The 15,078-nt window shown below is 53.6% G+C and overlaps 2 protein-coding genes across 4 annotated transcripts; both read right to left on the bottom strand.

Annotated features, from left to right (window-relative positions):
• Positions 1–118: 118 nt before the first annotated feature.
• Positions 119–2,644, bottom strand: CDKN2D (cyclin dependent kinase inhibitor 2D). Its single transcript, XM_027085181.1, has 3 exons — positions 2,522–2,644; positions 2,109–2,264; positions 119–1,068 (listed from the first exon to the last, which is right to left on the bottom strand). The coding sequence occupies exons 2-3, from the start codon at positions 2,247–2,249 to the stop codon at positions 721–723; spliced, it is 489 nt and encodes a 162-aa protein (XP_026940982.1). The 5' UTR covers positions 2,250–2,264; positions 2,522–2,644; the 3' UTR covers positions 119–720.
• A 1,377-nt stretch (positions 2,645–4,021) lies between these two features.
• Positions 4,022–13,471, bottom strand: AP1M2 (adaptor related protein complex 1 subunit mu 2). Of its 3 annotated transcripts, none has more exons than XM_027085178.1 (12): positions 13,351–13,471; positions 12,062–12,218; positions 11,808–11,875; positions 9,788–9,918; positions 9,533–9,680; positions 9,301–9,427; positions 8,659–8,807; positions 8,507–8,578; positions 6,223–6,381; positions 5,598–5,723; positions 4,884–4,959; positions 4,022–4,451 (listed from the first exon to the last, which is right to left on the bottom strand). In XM_027085178.1, exons 1-12 carry the CDS (start codon positions 13,390–13,392, stop codon positions 4,429–4,431), a joined length of 1,278 nt encoding a protein of 425 aa, XP_026940979.1. In that variant the 5' UTR covers positions 13,393–13,471; the 3' UTR covers positions 4,022–4,428. The 3 variants fall into 3 exon arrangements, with proteins under 3 accessions (XP_026940979.1, XP_026940980.1, XP_026940981.1); XM_027085179.1 differs by having other exon boundaries at positions 8,659–8,801; XM_027085180.1 differs by lacking the exon at positions 4,022–4,451 and having other exon boundaries at positions 4,881–4,959; positions 5,598–5,679; positions 13,351–13,470.
• Between the last annotated feature and the right edge of the window lie 1,607 nt (positions 13,472–15,078).

Here is a 15,078-nt window from a genome sequence, read left to right as displayed (position 1 = left end):
CCACTCTCTCCCCTCCCCCAAAAGATCCAGGATCCGCGACCCCGGTGCCCACCTCCACAAACATCCTGAACACGCGACTTTCCATCGCAGCCTCAAAAATCAGAAGCCACCGGCGCTGTGATCATGCACAAGTCTTAATTTAATGGGTAAAAACATTAAATTACACACACAACAATTTCTTCCATAAATCATAATAAATAGACTTTTTTTTTCTTTAACGCTGTACAAGGGACTGGAAACCAAGCTTTCAACAAAATATGAATGAACTCATACTACCCTTTTATTGATTTGGAACACTCCCCCCTCCCCCATGCCGGAAAGCAGTGTGCACACTTGAGGTCTCTCTCTCGGTACAGCCAGCCAAGGTCGACAGGTTCCAGGAGCCTTGGAAGCGATGACCTCACTCTAGGGCTGGGGCTTTAAACGCTCTGCCCTTGGGACTCGTCTGTAGCCCCAGCAGTCGGGGCGTGGAGGAAACCGAACCGTTTAGGTGGCTGTTGCCTGCAGGAGCCCTTCTCTGCCCAACACACCAAAAGGGGTGAGAAAAAAAAAAATGAGAAATGTACCTCAAACACACACACCCCAGAAATCAACACCAACAAGCCACAAACTGGTGCCCCTCGGCAGTGGGCAGGAGGAAGAAAGGGAGAAAGTGTTTCTTCCCTCCTCTTCTGACACAGAACCCAGCCGGGTCCTGCTGCCGGAGTGGGTGGCCCCAGGTCACAGTGGTATGTGCAGTATGTCCATGAGATCCTTAGCGCCTCTCCCCCTTGCCAGCTCCAGAGGTGTGAGCCCCCTGGCGTCCCTGTGATGAAGATCGGACTCGGCAGCCAGGAAGCCGACCACAGCCGTGTGGCCCTCTCTCACTGCCAGATGGATGGGGAGGGCCCCGGTGCCATCAGGTGCATTGACATCAGCGCCATGCTCCACCAACACTTTCAGGGTGTCAAGGAATCCAGTGCGTGCTGCATCATGGGCTGGAGTGGTGCCGGAGGCATCCTGGACGTTGGGGCTGGCACCTTGCTTCAGGAGCTCCAGGGCGATGGTGGGGCTGCCAAACATCATGACCTGTTCGGGGGGTAGAGGGTCAGGGGGTCTCCGAAGGAGGAGGTCCAGGAAAATGGGTGACTGCAGAGAGGGGCATTCAGGAGTAGAGAATGCCAGAGACGAGGTCCTCTAGCGAACGAGAAACTTCAGGGAACATAAACTCCCAGGCAGCTGTTGAGACCCCATAGAAGATGATCTGGGAATAAGGACCCTCAAAAAACTGGCCACCCCCCCACCAAGGATAATACACTCCCCCTAGGGTATAGCCCCATGGAAACTTTCAAGGAACCTGAGACCCTCCCCCAAGGAACCAGAGACACTTCTCTCCACAGATGGGAAATCATCAGGAAATATGAAACCCCCACCAGGAAACAGACCTCAGAGAACAGCCCCCTCAAGGGAAAGGAGATGGCCAGGGAATTTGAAACTCCATCTCCAAGGAATTTCCCCCTCCCATATAGTGAGGATGCTCCCAAAGGTACCTGACCCTCTCAAGAAATGGGGTTCCCCTTTTGTAAATGTCCCCAAGGGAAGAGGGACTCCCATGCAATCTGTAACTATTCCCTTATTGGGATCCCCCCAATAATATGGCAATATGAAAATCCCGCGGGAATGGAGATTCCCCGACCCCCCAGAAACTGGATACCTCTCAGAGAACCCCCCCCAGAAAATGGGGACACCCTGGAAACATGAATCCTTTTTTCCTGCGGTCGGATCCTCCATGCAAGCTCCAAGAAACCGGAGCCGTCCTCATGAAACCGGGATCCAAAGAAGCTGAACCCTCACCCAAGGAATACGAACTTCTCCAGGGAAACTGAATCCTCCGCAATCAGAGAACGAGGAATACTCCGAAGATGGAAAGTTCTCCCCTCCCCCAACCTAACCCCATCCACCACCCACGTAAGAAAGGGGACATCAGGGAGCCAAGTCAGCCCAGCGATGGAGGAACAGACCCCAGTCGGCTACCAACGGGAACAAGGAGAGAAGAGGGAAGGTATCTGGGGTCCCGGTCCTCGCCCCGCTCCCCGCCTTGCCCTCGCTGCGGGAGGGCCGGGCCTCACCTGCAGCGCCGTCTTGCCAAAGCGGTTCAGGGCGTCGGGGTGCACCAGCTCGCGGTGCAGAAGGCGGCGCACCTCCTGCACGTCTCCCCGGGCCGCCGCCCCGCTCAGCCGGTCGCCGGCGCGGACCTCCTCCAGCAGCATGTCGATATTTGCGGCCTGCGAAGCCCCCCGCCCCACCCCGACGCGGTCAGTGCGGGGGAGCCCACCGGCGCTGGCCCGAACAACCCTCCCACAGCGTCCCCGGCCTGCGCGAGGCTCCTGGTCCGACTCGCCAGTCCGGGGCTCCTGCGCGACCCCCGCCCTCCCGTCCGGCTCCTCCCCCTGTCGGCCGGTGGGCCCGGGCCCAACCCTCCGAGGCCCGCAGCGCCCGGCCCGGCGCCCGCCCCTTGGGGGCCGGGTCTCCCCCAACTCACCCTCCCTCCTCCTCGACGGGCGGGGTCTGTTCTGAGCAGACGCCGACGCCGCAGCCGAGCCGGCCGCCAGGGGGCGGAGCCAACGCGCTCGGGGTCCCGCCCCCGAACGCCGCGGATTCGTTTTCTTAAGAACTAGCGAGGTTGCAGCCCAGCTGCATTGCCCGGCTCTGGACCCTATAGTGCCCCGCCCACTCGGCCAGCGCAGCCAATGGCCACGCGTCTCCAGGGAGGCTGTGCACACGGGCGTGGGCGGGTCCGCTTCTGATTGGGCGAACTGCGGCGACCGGTAGACCGCCGGCAATGGCGGGGTTTTCGGTTTTTCAAATGCGCCGGGCGGGCGGGAAAGAGGGCCGGTTTAACTGACCCAGGGGAGAAAGGTCAGGAGCAGAGTAGCACGGGCCGCTCCGGGACCTCGGCACCTCCGAGGGAAAGGGAGGCAGGGCTGGGGCTGCCCTGTTCGGAGTTCTACCGTGCGATCAGTATTTAATAGCTCTTACTGTGCTGAGCGCTTTATTTGATTCATTCACTCTCTGTGTGCAGGAACCGTTCTCTGTGTGCAGGAACCCGGCGCTGGGGAGCGCACATTCAAGCAACTAAATAATTTTAGATAGTCTTAAGCACGGTGAAGAAAATAAAACGTGGAAATGGGGTGGATGAGGAAGGAATCACATTCGGCTCAGATGGGGCCAGCCGGGGCACAGCAAGTGCAAGGGCGTGGAGGAAAGTTCACGCTGCAGGTGCCACGTGGGTAAGCCTGGGAGGCGAGAGTCGCGGTCGGAGGCTCTTAACAGAGACCTTCAAACATTTACGGAGCACCTACTGTGTACTAGGCGGCCAAGTGGAGAGCAAGCTGGGTGCCTCCTGCTGCAGGACGCCTACCGTTTAGGGCTGGAGAAGACAATAATTACATATTTTCAGAATGGTATACACTGTGGAGCTGACAAATCGGGATAAGTAATAGTCTCTTGGGAAAAGAAGGCCGTTGAAAGAGAGAGGTCAGAGAGGGCCACGCTGAGGAGGTGACATTTGATTTGAGACCTGAAGGTGAGGGAAGGAGCCATGTGGATCTCTGGGGGAAAGCATACCAGGTGAAGACGCTGCAGATGTAAAGGCCCTAAGGTAGGAGCACGCCTAGTAAGTCCAGGAAGAGTGAGGGAGAGGGGGAGAGAGGGGGCAGGAGGTGAGGGCAGGTAGGGGACGGGGAGGGGTAATGTTGATCAGGCCTGTGGGCTGCTGTGAGCGCTTGACTTTTACTTTTTAAAAAGAATGGAGCTATGATCTGATTTAGGAGTTAACGGGCGCCCTCTGGCGGCTATGATGGTAACTGGCTGTCGTGGGGGAGGGAAGCCCAGAGCCCTGGGAACCAAAGTGGGGGCAACGGCGAGGGCCCAGATGAGTGGCAACCGGGATGAGAAATGGATATGTGTTGCTCACGCTTATCCCAGCGCTTCAGGGGACAGCCCTGGCACCCCCCAGCCGCCAGCCAAGAAACACATAACAGCAGCTAGATTCATTTTTAATGCCATCCTAAAACTCAGAATGGGCCAGCGGGGTCTCTGGGCTCGCGGTGTCTCTGGGTTCAGCAGCTGTGGAGGAGGGCCTCCCCACACCTCCTAAGGCAGGTCACTGCAAGAAGGCACTCATGAGGGGGACTTCAAGTCCCTTTTCTATTTCTTCATATAAAATGGGAGAGGGGAGGGGCGGGAGCCTGGAGACAGGGAGACTATCCCTCCCAGCCTATGGGTAAAGGAAAAGGCTGGGAGCCAGCCAGCCCTTAAGAAACTGCTAATTCAGGGACTGCCGTCCCCCCCCCACACACGCATCCCATCTTCCCTCTCTCTCTAGAGTTCGCAGTCGGGGCCTGAGGAGAGGACGGCCCATGTTCAAGCCCCCACTTCTTCTCCCTTCTAGCTGGTACGAAGTTGATAATCTGCAGGGAAACAATGAGCGGGGACCATCTCAGAACTGGGGAAAGGAGACAAAGGGACAGGCCCCCCACCCAAGTCCAGCCCCTTCCCCAGCGCTCATGATCAACCCTACAGGTATGTAACAAGGCTACGGACTGGCTCAAACATGGGGACTGTAACCACAGCAACAAGCCTGCTTCCAGGCAGTAGATGGGGGTGCTATGTGTTCAGCCCCTCATCCAAACCCCACCACACCACTAACCTGGACTGGCAACTGTCCCCACTTTAAAGATAAGCAAACCGAGGCCCAGGGTGGCACACTGCCAAAGACAGGGTAGACTTGGGGCCAGGCCTGTTGAGTTTTGGAGCCCTCTGAGACAGGATGTATTAAAGCCCCAAGACCATCCCCTTTCATCTCCTTGTCTCCGTCATCCCAGGGAGCTGGGCTGCCTTACCGCCACTCTGGGTGATATAGCGGACCCAGGGCAGGGCCTGGTAACCACTCTTCTCGATGATCTTCATGTATCGGACCTGAAAAGGGATGAAAGGAGGTGGCCCATGCTAGGGGGAGAGAGCTGGCTGGGGCCAGGGGAAAATATATAACACAACTTCGGGGAATAAGAAAGCACAGGCTTGGGGACTTCTGTGGTGGCACAGTGGTGCCTGAGCTCCCAATGCAGGGGACCCGGGGTTCGATCTCTGGTCAAGGGACTTGATCCCACATGCATGCTGTAACTAAGAGTTCGCATGCCACAACTAAGGAGACCGCCTGCCGCAACTAAGACCCAGTGCAACCAAATGAATAAATAAATATTAAAAAAAAAAAAAAGGAAGCACAGACTGAATGAAGTAACATGGCTCAGGGCAAAGATGTGGCAAGGACAGTGTGCGTGGGGGTTAGGGGAGAGGTGGTCCAGGACAGTGGGAAAGATGGCCCAGTATAAGGGAAGAGACACAACACAGTTTAGGCACAGGGCAAAGTAAGAGGGGGAGGGGGAGGGGACCCAGGCTAAGAGTAGAAAAGGCAACACTGTTCCAGGAAAAGACAAGGATGATTGCAAAGGAGAGATGAGCCAGGCCAGGGAATGGAGGTGATCCAAGCTAAGAGACGGGAGAGCAGGGAACCCACTGAGGTCAAGGAGAGGAGCCACTCTGCCCACTTCTCTCACCTGGATCCCGGAGACGGTGAAATAGGGGATCTCAAACTTGACTCCGATGGGGGGCCGGCCCTCTACCTCCTCCTTCTCCACGCTGGGGAGGCCAAAGTGGGCGCGCATCAGGTACTCCTTGCCCCCCTGAGGGCACATGGAGGTATCAGACACACTGAGGGGCCCCTCTATACCCCAGACAATCCTCATGGCAGCCCCTAGGTGTAGGCTCTGCTCTCAGCCCGTTTTACAGACCAGAAAGTAAAGGCTCCTGGCCAAGACTCACAGCCAAAGCTTCTGGTTGGGGACCTTCTAATGATCACCTCCCATTTTCCAGGCCCTGATGAACAGCCCCACCAATATCCCAGGGACAGACCAATCCTCCCTCCAGCAGCCCAAGGATGTGGATAATATGATATTGCCTATTTTACAGATGGGCAAACTGAGGCTCCATGAGAGGAAGTGGGATTCCCAAGACTGTCTGGGATTGGGAGAATTTAACTATTATGCTGGTCTGGATTCCAGCTTTATCATCCCCGAAGGATAGCCGTGTGCACACGTAGGTGGCTCTCTGATTTATTCTCTGCCTTGCTCTCAAGAAGCAGGGGTAGGTCCCCCAGATCCCCCGCCCATCCCCGGTGCTCACCGGGAAAGACTTGATACTCCAGATAACGACGTTCTTCTCTGGCATGTACTTGGCACTGCCCACGCTGGTCTTGAAGCGTGGGGAGTCGGCATCGCTGGGTACCGGCACAGATATCTCCACGCTGTTGGCCACCGACTGCTTCTTAAACTGCCCCTTAGCCTGTCAGTGGAGAGAACATGGGGCATGAGGAGTTCACTCAGGCAAATTTTCACCAAGGCCTTTTCATGTGCCAGCTCATCAAGAGCCCTGAAGTGGGGACCATAATCCAGCCTATTTTCCAGATGAGGAAACAGGCACAGAGAAGTTAAAGCATTTGCCTGGAGACACACAGCCAACAAGTGGCAGAGCCGGGGTCCACACCCAGGAGAGACTCCAGAGGTCCTGATTTTGTTTTTCTGTTTTGTTTTTTGGCTGTATGCAGAGCATGCAAGATCTTAGTTCCCCGACCAGGGATGGAACCCACGCCTCCTGCAGTGGAAGCGCAAAGTCTTAACCACTGGACTGCCAGGGAGGTCCCCCAGAGGCCCTGCTTTTGGTGCCTTCCGTTTGGAAAGTGTCATACACCTTTGTCTGGTTCAAAAGATCCCTCATTTGAGCAGCCTCTAAGGCAGGCTCTGCTCTCAGCCCACTTCACAGACAAGAAAGTAAAGACTCCTGGCCAAGACTCACAGCCGAAGATTCTGACTGCAAAGCCTGAAGGGTCCTCAGCCCGTCACAGAGTTTTCATTTGAAAGCTGAAATTTACTGGCCCCCTACCATGTGCTGGGCCCTGTGCCAAGCAGTTAGCCCTCTAACTAATTCTCTAAAGTAGGAGCCATTCCTAAGGTCCATTTTACAGATGAGGAGACTGAGGCCCAGAGAGAAAGAGCATTTTGCCCGAGTCACGCAGTTGATAACCGGCACAGCAGGGATTTGACCCAAGCCTGTGTTCTCAATCCTCACATGTTCTCCTTACAGATAAGTTACAACATTATAGCCAGATCTTTTTTAAGATCTGGCTTTTAACACAAGGACTCTAAGTGTCCATGTGCAGTAGCTAGCATTATGATGACTGCTCTTATTTATGAATTTGGTGGTGGTGGGGAATATATGAGAGGTGGGATTGGGGGCAGAGGACCTGGAGGTAAAACAATGCAGGGGGTGTTCTTTCTGGAAGGCACCAGCTTTAAGGCCCTTTCCACTTTCCCTGCCCGTAGAGATGGGGACACTGGGGATGTCAACACCCCCGCCCCGTGACCGTCCACTCCACAACCCAGCTCCCCGAAGACTCTAAGACTGGGGAACAAAGTTAAATCGGAGAACACAGACTCTTGAGCCAGGCAGACCCAAGTTCAACCTGCCCCCTCCCTTCCTAGATGAATGACATCTTAATTCTTCTGGGCCTCAGTTTCCCCATCTGTAAATGGGGCTAACTATATGCTCTGGAGAAGCTCTTGCTTGGGGCACCAGCAGACAAGCACAGGGGTATTCATGGTAAGGTGAACCAGAGTAGCCAGGAACTGAAAACAACCCATGCAAGAGATGGGACGGAAGATTCTCACGGTGGAATATTCTACAGCCACAGAAATGGATGCACTAAGCTCTGGCTGCTGGGATTCCTCTTAAAAATCCACGTTACCTGAACAAAGCAAATTATACAGAAAGTCATACAGCTCCAGTCCATGGATATAAAGGTCAGAAACCAGAAGAATGAAATATTTGTGGTTATAAATGCAGGTGGCAAAACTATAAAGGAAAGCAAAGAAATTATTTACAGGAAATTCAAAATTGTGATTACCTGCAGGCAAAAGGGGAGCAGTAATTGGGAGAGGGGCAGGTGGGGGTTCAGAAGAGCTGGTGGAGCCAGGCACGTTCAGATAAGCTGTGTGGTTTATTATTAATCTTTAAACCATATAAATACACTATATGGTTTATCTACGTGTATGAAAGTAAATAAGTAAAACAGGTCATGTGTCAGATGGTGGTAAGTAATAAGGGAAAAACTACAGCAAAGAAGGGAGGTGGGAAAATCAGGGAGGGCTTCTCTGAGGAGGTGACATTTAAGCAAAGAACTGAAGGAGGTGAAGGAGCAAGCTATGTGTATATATGGGTGGCTGGGGGCAGAATGATCCAGGGGACAGCCGGGGACCATGCCTGGCATGTTTGAGAACCAGCCAGAAGACTCATGTGGCTGGAAGGAAGTGAGGGGCAGGGAGGGAGGTAGGAGATGAGGTTACACTGATGGGGGAGGGGGGGCAGGTATGAAGGGGTGGATCCAGCATTGTAATTATTCCCCAGGGCCCACCTTGACCATGATCTCCACGCGGCTGTGGGAGAATTTCTCAATGACAGATTCAATCCAGATCAGCGGCTTGACCTACAGACAGAGGAAGAGGGAGTTCTCCGAGGCTCTGGGGTCAACACTTACCCCTTGCCAGGGGCTTGACCCTGCCTTACCTGGGTGCTGAGGCGGTAGGACATGAGTTCGAAGTCACCGTCGGGAGGAATGAAAGAGATGGTACGGTCGTTGTCGAAGCGAGACAGCCGCACACACTGGTGGAATTTCACATCCTCCAGTTCCACGGACTTGTTCTTACTCCCTGAAACTCGGAGCCGAGTTAGCAGCGTGATCCTGAAGCCTGGGGCGACCCTGGAGCCCGGGGCATGGTCCCTATCCTTGTCTTCCCTTTCTACCGCTACGATCACCCCCATTTAACAGATGAGGAAACTGAGGCCCGGAGTGGATGAGTAACTTGCCCAGGGTCACCCAGCTGGCCAGGAGCGGAGCTAGGATCTGAACTCCGGGAATCAGGCTCTTGCTGCCAGGTTGTTAAATATGATGCTGTTCTGTCCCCTACTCCCGCTAGAATGTCAGACCCATGAGGGCAGGGATTTTTTTCTTCACTGCGGTCTCCTTGCGCCTGGCACTCAATAATGAAGCAGTTGTTTGCTCAAGGAACCAGCAGCTGCAGTACTGGTTACAACCAGAAGAGGGCGGGCGAGTGCTATTTCAGAACTGACTGCAAGTCTCTCGGTACCACCCACTCCTGATGGGACGAAGTCTCAGGCTCCCGCTTGCGCCCCCTTCCAGAAACTTACGGCCAGTGAGCTCGAAGAGCACGCGGTCATTGAGGCCCAGCCTCAGCTCCGGCATTCCTGACAGAAACACCTTGAGCTTGATGGTGCCCACGATCTCACTCAGCAGGACACTGCCGTTGGCGTTGACCTGAGGATGGACACAAGGCGGGGGGGGGGGGGTGTCAACAGGCATAGGGCCCACTCTCCTGCCCTAAGACCATGGCAGGGGTGGGGCAGAGGTATGGGGGCTCACCAGCAGGTTGACGGACTCTATGACATCGATGAAAACTTCGTTCTTCTTGTATTTGATGCCCTCCGAGCGCCAGGACACAGCATTGGTGACAGTGGGTGGCACTCGCGACTTGCCCGTCTCCAGCTTGTTGCCCTGCTGCGTGATGTATCTGGCAGGGCAGGGAGATGAGCAGGTAGGCCCAGGGACACTTCCCCAGCCCTCCCCAACTTTCTTCTACCCATGGCCCACACTGTGGTTGACCCAGGGCCCACTCACTCCTGCAGGATTTTGCTGTCCGTGGTCTGTGGGAAGCCGAAGTCCATGAGCTCATCCAGCAGCTCGTAGACGATGACAAAGTTGTCTCGAATGCTTTCCTCTTCCAGCTCCTTGAAGTATTCAGAGAATACCTGCGGGTGCAGGGAGACCGACATCCACAGAGGTGTGGCTGGTGTAGCTGTGGGCTGAGTAGCCACCCAACAAGCAACTATTGAGTGCCTACTATATACCACTGTCGGTATATTAATGGTGAACAAAGCCAACAGGGTCTCTGCCCTCCTGGAATGGACCCACCTCAGAACAAGGTTTGTAAATGCATGAAATAAAATACACAAGAAGGGAATTCCCTGGTGGTCCAGTGGTTAGGACTCTGCACTTTCACTGCCAAGGGCCCAGGTTTCATCCCTGGTTAGGGAACTAAGATCTCACAAGCCAAGATGCAACGCGTAGCAAAAAACAAAAAGAAACGCAAGATGGCAAAGGAAAACTGTTACACAGAAATACGTCTCAGTTTATGGACTCCCTGAATTCTATCCAGGGGCCCTTGGGACTTGGGGGACCCCAAGATGGGAGTCCCTGGGATTAATAGGTATCACCACAGCAGAGAACCTGTCAGTCACCCAGCATTGGAAACCTCATCCTTCATCCTGCTCCAGCCTCTCTGGCCTTTTTTCTGTTCCCATCTCAGGGCCTTTGCACATGCTATGCCCACTGCTTAGGACACTCTCCTCACAGCAGCCTCCTTGTGACAGGCCTCAGCTCCTCAGTGAAGCCACCACTATCCCTTGACCCCTGTGAGTATCAGGGTGAGACAAGCAACCCAGTGACTGGTTATCACAATGTCCCTTTGAATCTCCTTCTTGCCCTTTATTTTTTTATATACATATTTATTTATTTATTTTGGGGGGTCTTTGTTGCTGCACATGGGCTTTCTCCAGTTGCGGCGAGTAGGAGCGGGGGCTATTCTTTGTTGTGGTGCGTGGGCTTCTCTTTGCAGTGGCTTCTCTTGTTGCGGAGCATGGGCCCTAGAACGTGAGGGCTTCAGTAGTTGTGGCGCACAGCCTTAGTTGCTCTGTGGCATGCGGGATATTCCTGGACCAGGGCTCGAACCTGTGTCCCCTGCATTGGCAGGCAGATTCTTAACCACTGCGCCACCAGGGAAGTCCCTCCTTCTTGCCCTTTAACTCCTCAGCATAGGCAGGGACAGTGCCTGTCTTATACACAGCTGTGTCCCCACCTCTGCCTGGCAGAGAGGAGACAAATCAATACAGATCTCTTGTTTGTCGAAGTATAGTATATTTACTAGGAATTTTTTTTGGCTGCACCGTGCGGTATGCAGGATCTTAGGTCCCTGACCAGGGATCGAACCCTTGTGCCCTGCAGTGGAAGCACAGAGTCTTAACGACTGGATGGCCAGGGAAGTCCAGGACTCTGTGCTTTCACTGCCGAGGGTGTGGGTTCGATCCCTGGTCGGGAACTAAGATCCCATAAGCCACACGGTGGCCAAAGGAAAAAAAAAGTATTTACTGAGCACTTTCTCAGTCATTGAGGATGGCATATAGTAAGGGCTCAATAAATTACCATATGATAGTATGATACAACATTAGTGGTAATGCTAACAATAATACCAACCCTTTATTGAGCACTTACTGTATACTGAGCACTGTTTTAGGCACTTTAGAGGTACAAATTTGATTAATTTGTACAACAACCCTGCGGCAGGACTAAACCCAGTTGAGAGGCACAGAGAGAAGTGACTTGTTCAAGGTCACACAGCCAGGAAGTGGGGGAGCTGGGTCTGGAACCCAGTTCCCTCTGGTTCAGTTTTGAGCACCGGAGACCTCCTTGGTTCCTACCCTATAGGGAGAGATGATCCCACAGCAGCTAATGAGAACACAGAGCGATGGGGCTTTGATGGTGACACCCCAGGGAAATCTTCCTAGGAGAGATGGATTCCGAAAGAGGTGGGCAAGACAGGTAGACAGACAGACCAGCCGGCCAATGGAAGGCCAGGACCTACCTCCACTGTCTTGTAGAGGAACGAGTACACGAGGGAGGCGTTGGCGTTCTTCAGTGTGGTGGCCACCACTGCGGGCAGCGAGGTTAAGGAAAATGTGCCGTTTTGGAGGGTTCCAATGGAGCACAGACCCTGAACCCTCACCCTCCAGCCTGAGCCACTGCTGTATTGTGCACCTCTTGTCCCAGCCCACCACCTCTGGGCCTGAGCTGCCCACCACTCCGGGCCCCCAGGGATCCTCCCATGGCCCCGGATACAGTAGAGGTTGCTGTATTTGATCCACAGGAAGTGGACCCGGCCGTGGCTCATCAGTGGGGCCAGGGCGCCCTCCTCCTCCCGCTGCATGAGCAGAGGCATGAAGTGCTCAATCTCACTCATGGCCACATCGCCCTTGTAGTTGCGGCTGATCAAGGGCTAAGGGTGGGCAGAGAAGGTCTGGTCACTGCTGGGATCCAGGGACTGTCCGCCCGGGGGCATCAGAGTGCCGAGCTCTGACCCTACTTGCTGGCTGAGGGGGCGTGGGCAAGGCTCTGCCTCTCTGTATCTCAGTTTCCTCCTCTGCAAAATGGGCATGTGATAATGACAGCTAGAGCGTCTAGAGCCCTCACTGACATCTGCTAAAGCCTGGTTGTTTGCTAATTTATTCTGTTGTCACCACAACCCTGTGAGGTACGTGGTATCACCATCTCCATTTTACAGATGGGGAAACTGAGGTATGAACCACGCCCATAGTCAGTGAGGAAGCTGGGAATTGAACGAAGATGCCCTGGCTCCAGAATTCCTGCTCTCAAGCCAGGCTTCATCCATATGCACCAAATCGGTGAGGTAGTGACGATGAAAGGAAAGAAAGAGAGAAAAAAAGAAAAGAAACAATTATATCCATATATCTCTCATACATCTCTCATAGTTCATATAGCTCTGCCTGGCAAGCAGCAATAATAATACCTACTTGGTGAGGTTGTTTAGTCCAGTGTTTAGAACAGAGAGGGCACCCGCAGGTCCTCACACACCTTAGCTCCCACTATGATTATTATCAGAAATATTATTTTCACCGCCACTGTTATTATTGCTACCGAATGACAAGACGAATGGGAGGGGGCACCAGAAAGGGACAAGACAGCCCCAAAGGGGAATTAGGCTCTCCGGCCCCTGCTGTCTTTCCCAAATATTAGTACTGTGGATGATGATGGCGACAGAAATAATAATTTCAATTGACTGAACGCCTAATGTTTGCAGCAGGGCTACTGTGCTAGGTGGTATACACGCATAAGGTTGTATTCGTTCTTCTTGGGTGGGGACTTCTGTTATTCCCATTTGTACGGACAGGGAGACTGAGGCTCAGAGAGGAGAAGCCCCTTGCCTCAGACACGCGGCTAGTGAACAGTGGAGGTGGGATTCGACGCGGGACTCCCAGGGATTGGGGGAGGGGTGTCCCCACGCCCCCAGAGCTTTCCGGGGCCTCGCTGCCTGCAAGGAGGGGCCGTCTCGGGGTCCGGGAGGGTGCAGCCTCACCTGTCCGTTCCCCACTCCCTGCGCCCAGACTCACCTTGCCCTTGACATCGAGGATGAAGACAGCCGAGGCGGACATGGTGGCGGCCGGCGGACCTGGCTGGTGGGGAGGGAGGGCCGGGAGGCGACGGTGGCGCCGCTTCCTTCTTCCTGCGGAAGCGCCCGCGCACAGGTGAGCACCCAGGTGAGCGCGTCTTAAAGGGGAGGCCACCAGGTGAGCGGCGCAGTCTGCCGACGAGAAGACGCTGCGGGGGCGGGGAGGGGCGGAGCTTCGGGTGGGACAGCTGCCCCGCCTCACTTTCCCTTTGCGCCCTGGAGGGCTGATGGGTGGGGACCCCAGACCAACCAACTATGCATCCAACCAACCATCCACCCATCCATTCATCCATCTATTCATCTATCCATCCAACCAATCAACCATTCATCCATCCACCTATCCACTCATCTTTCTTTTTAATTAATTGATTAATTAATTTTTAATTTTATTTTATTGTTTTGGCTGCGTTGAGTCTTCGTTCGTTGCTGTGCGCAAGCTTTCTCTAGTTGCGGCGAGCAGGGGCTACTCTTCGTTGCGGTGCGCGGTCTTCTCATTGCGGTGGCTTCTCTTGTTGTGGAGCTCGGGCTCTAGGCATGCAGGCTTCAGTAGTTGTGGCTTACGGGTTCTAGAGCGCAGCCTCAGTAGTTGTGGCACATGGGCTTAGTTGCTTCGCGGCATGTGGGATCTTCCTGGACCAGGGCTCGAACCCATGTCCCCTGCATTGGCAGGCAGATTCTTAACCACTGCACCACCAGGGAAGGCCAGGACCTTGTTGTTTATCCATACTATATATAATAGTTTGCTTCTGCTAATCCCAAACTCCCAATCCATCCCTCTCCCACCCCTCTTCCCCTTGCAACCACAAGTCTGTTCTATGTGTCTCTGAGTCTGTTTCTGTTTTGTAGATAAATTCATTTGTGTCATATTTTAGATTCCACATGTGATATCATATGATATTTGTCTTTGTCTGACTTATTTCACTTAGTATGATAATCTCTAGATTCATCCATGTTGCTGCAAATGGCATTATTTCATTCTTTTTTTATAGCTGAGTGGTATTCCATTGCACATATGTACCACATCTTTATCCCCTAATGTTAACTCTTTTTTTTTGTTTTTTTTTGGCTGCGCCACGCGGCTTGTGGGATCTTAGTTCCCTGACCAGGGATCGAATCCAGGCCCTCAGCAGTGACAGCGTGGAGTCCTAACCACTGGACCACCAGGGAATTCCCTCCCCTGATGTTACTCTTATTCATTCCCAACGTATTTATAAGGTCCTACTATGTGACATTAGGATGTTGATAGAATGTTGAAAAGATAAATGGTCATCATTAGTATGACTATAATTATTATATTATTCACTCAACCAACATTAATTGAGCACCTACTGTGTGCTAGACTGGATATATGGAAGCCATTTTCATTATGGTGATGATGGTTCATTCAGTGAGTGAATATTTATTGAGTGCTCCTGGGACACTATGGATGGTGACACAGACAAAGCCACTCCACTGCTCTCCTCCTAGGGAGGGCGAGAGGTATGCAACTTGAAAACCAAAAAAAATAAGGTGACCCTTGAGAATTCCCTGGTGGTCCAGTGGTTAGGACTCCACGCTTTCACTGCTGAGGGCCCAGGTTCCATCCTTGGTCAGGGAACTAGGATCCCACAAGCTGTGAGGCTTGTGTGTGTGTGTGTGTGTGTGTGTGTGTGTGTGTGTGTGTGTGTGT

The sequence above is a fragment of the Aethalodelphis obliquidens genome, unplaced genomic scaffold, assembly GCF_003676395.1.
Source record: "Aethalodelphis obliquidens isolate GAN/ISIS:26980383/991018 unplaced genomic scaffold, ASM367639v1 scaffold53, whole genome shotgun sequence".
In the NCBI taxonomy this organism is placed as follows: domain Eukaryota; kingdom Metazoa; phylum Chordata; class Mammalia; order Artiodactyla; family Delphinidae; genus Aethalodelphis; species Aethalodelphis obliquidens.
Note: the sequence above shows the minus strand (reverse complement) of the source record. Positions and strands in the feature narration are given on the sequence as shown.

What these genes read in the sequence shown, in the direction of transcription:
- AP1M2 (XM_027085178.1), bottom strand. Translation starts at nt 13,392, where the DNA reads ATGTCCGCCTCGGCTGTCTTCATCCTCGATGTCAAGGGCAAG. An exon ending in TCACCGTCTCCGGGATCCAG is followed by an intron (nt 4,960 to 5,597) that starts GTGAGAGAAGTG and finishes ATCCCTTTTCAG; the next exon opens with GTCCGATACATGAAGATCAT. An exon ending in CTATATCACCCAGAGTGGCG is followed by an intron (nt 4,452 to 4,883) that starts GTAAGGCAGCCC and finishes GTTTCCCTGCAG; the next exon opens with ATTATCAACTTCGTACCAGC.
- CDKN2D (XM_027085181.1), bottom strand. Translation starts at nt 2,249, where the DNA reads ATGCTGCTGGAGGAGGTCCGCGCCGGCGACCGGCTGAGCGGGGCGGCG. An exon ending in TTGGCAAGACGGCGCTGCAG is followed by an intron (nt 1,069 to 2,108) that starts GTGAGGCCCGGC and finishes CCCCCCGAACAG; the next exon opens with GTCATGATGTTTGGCAGCCC.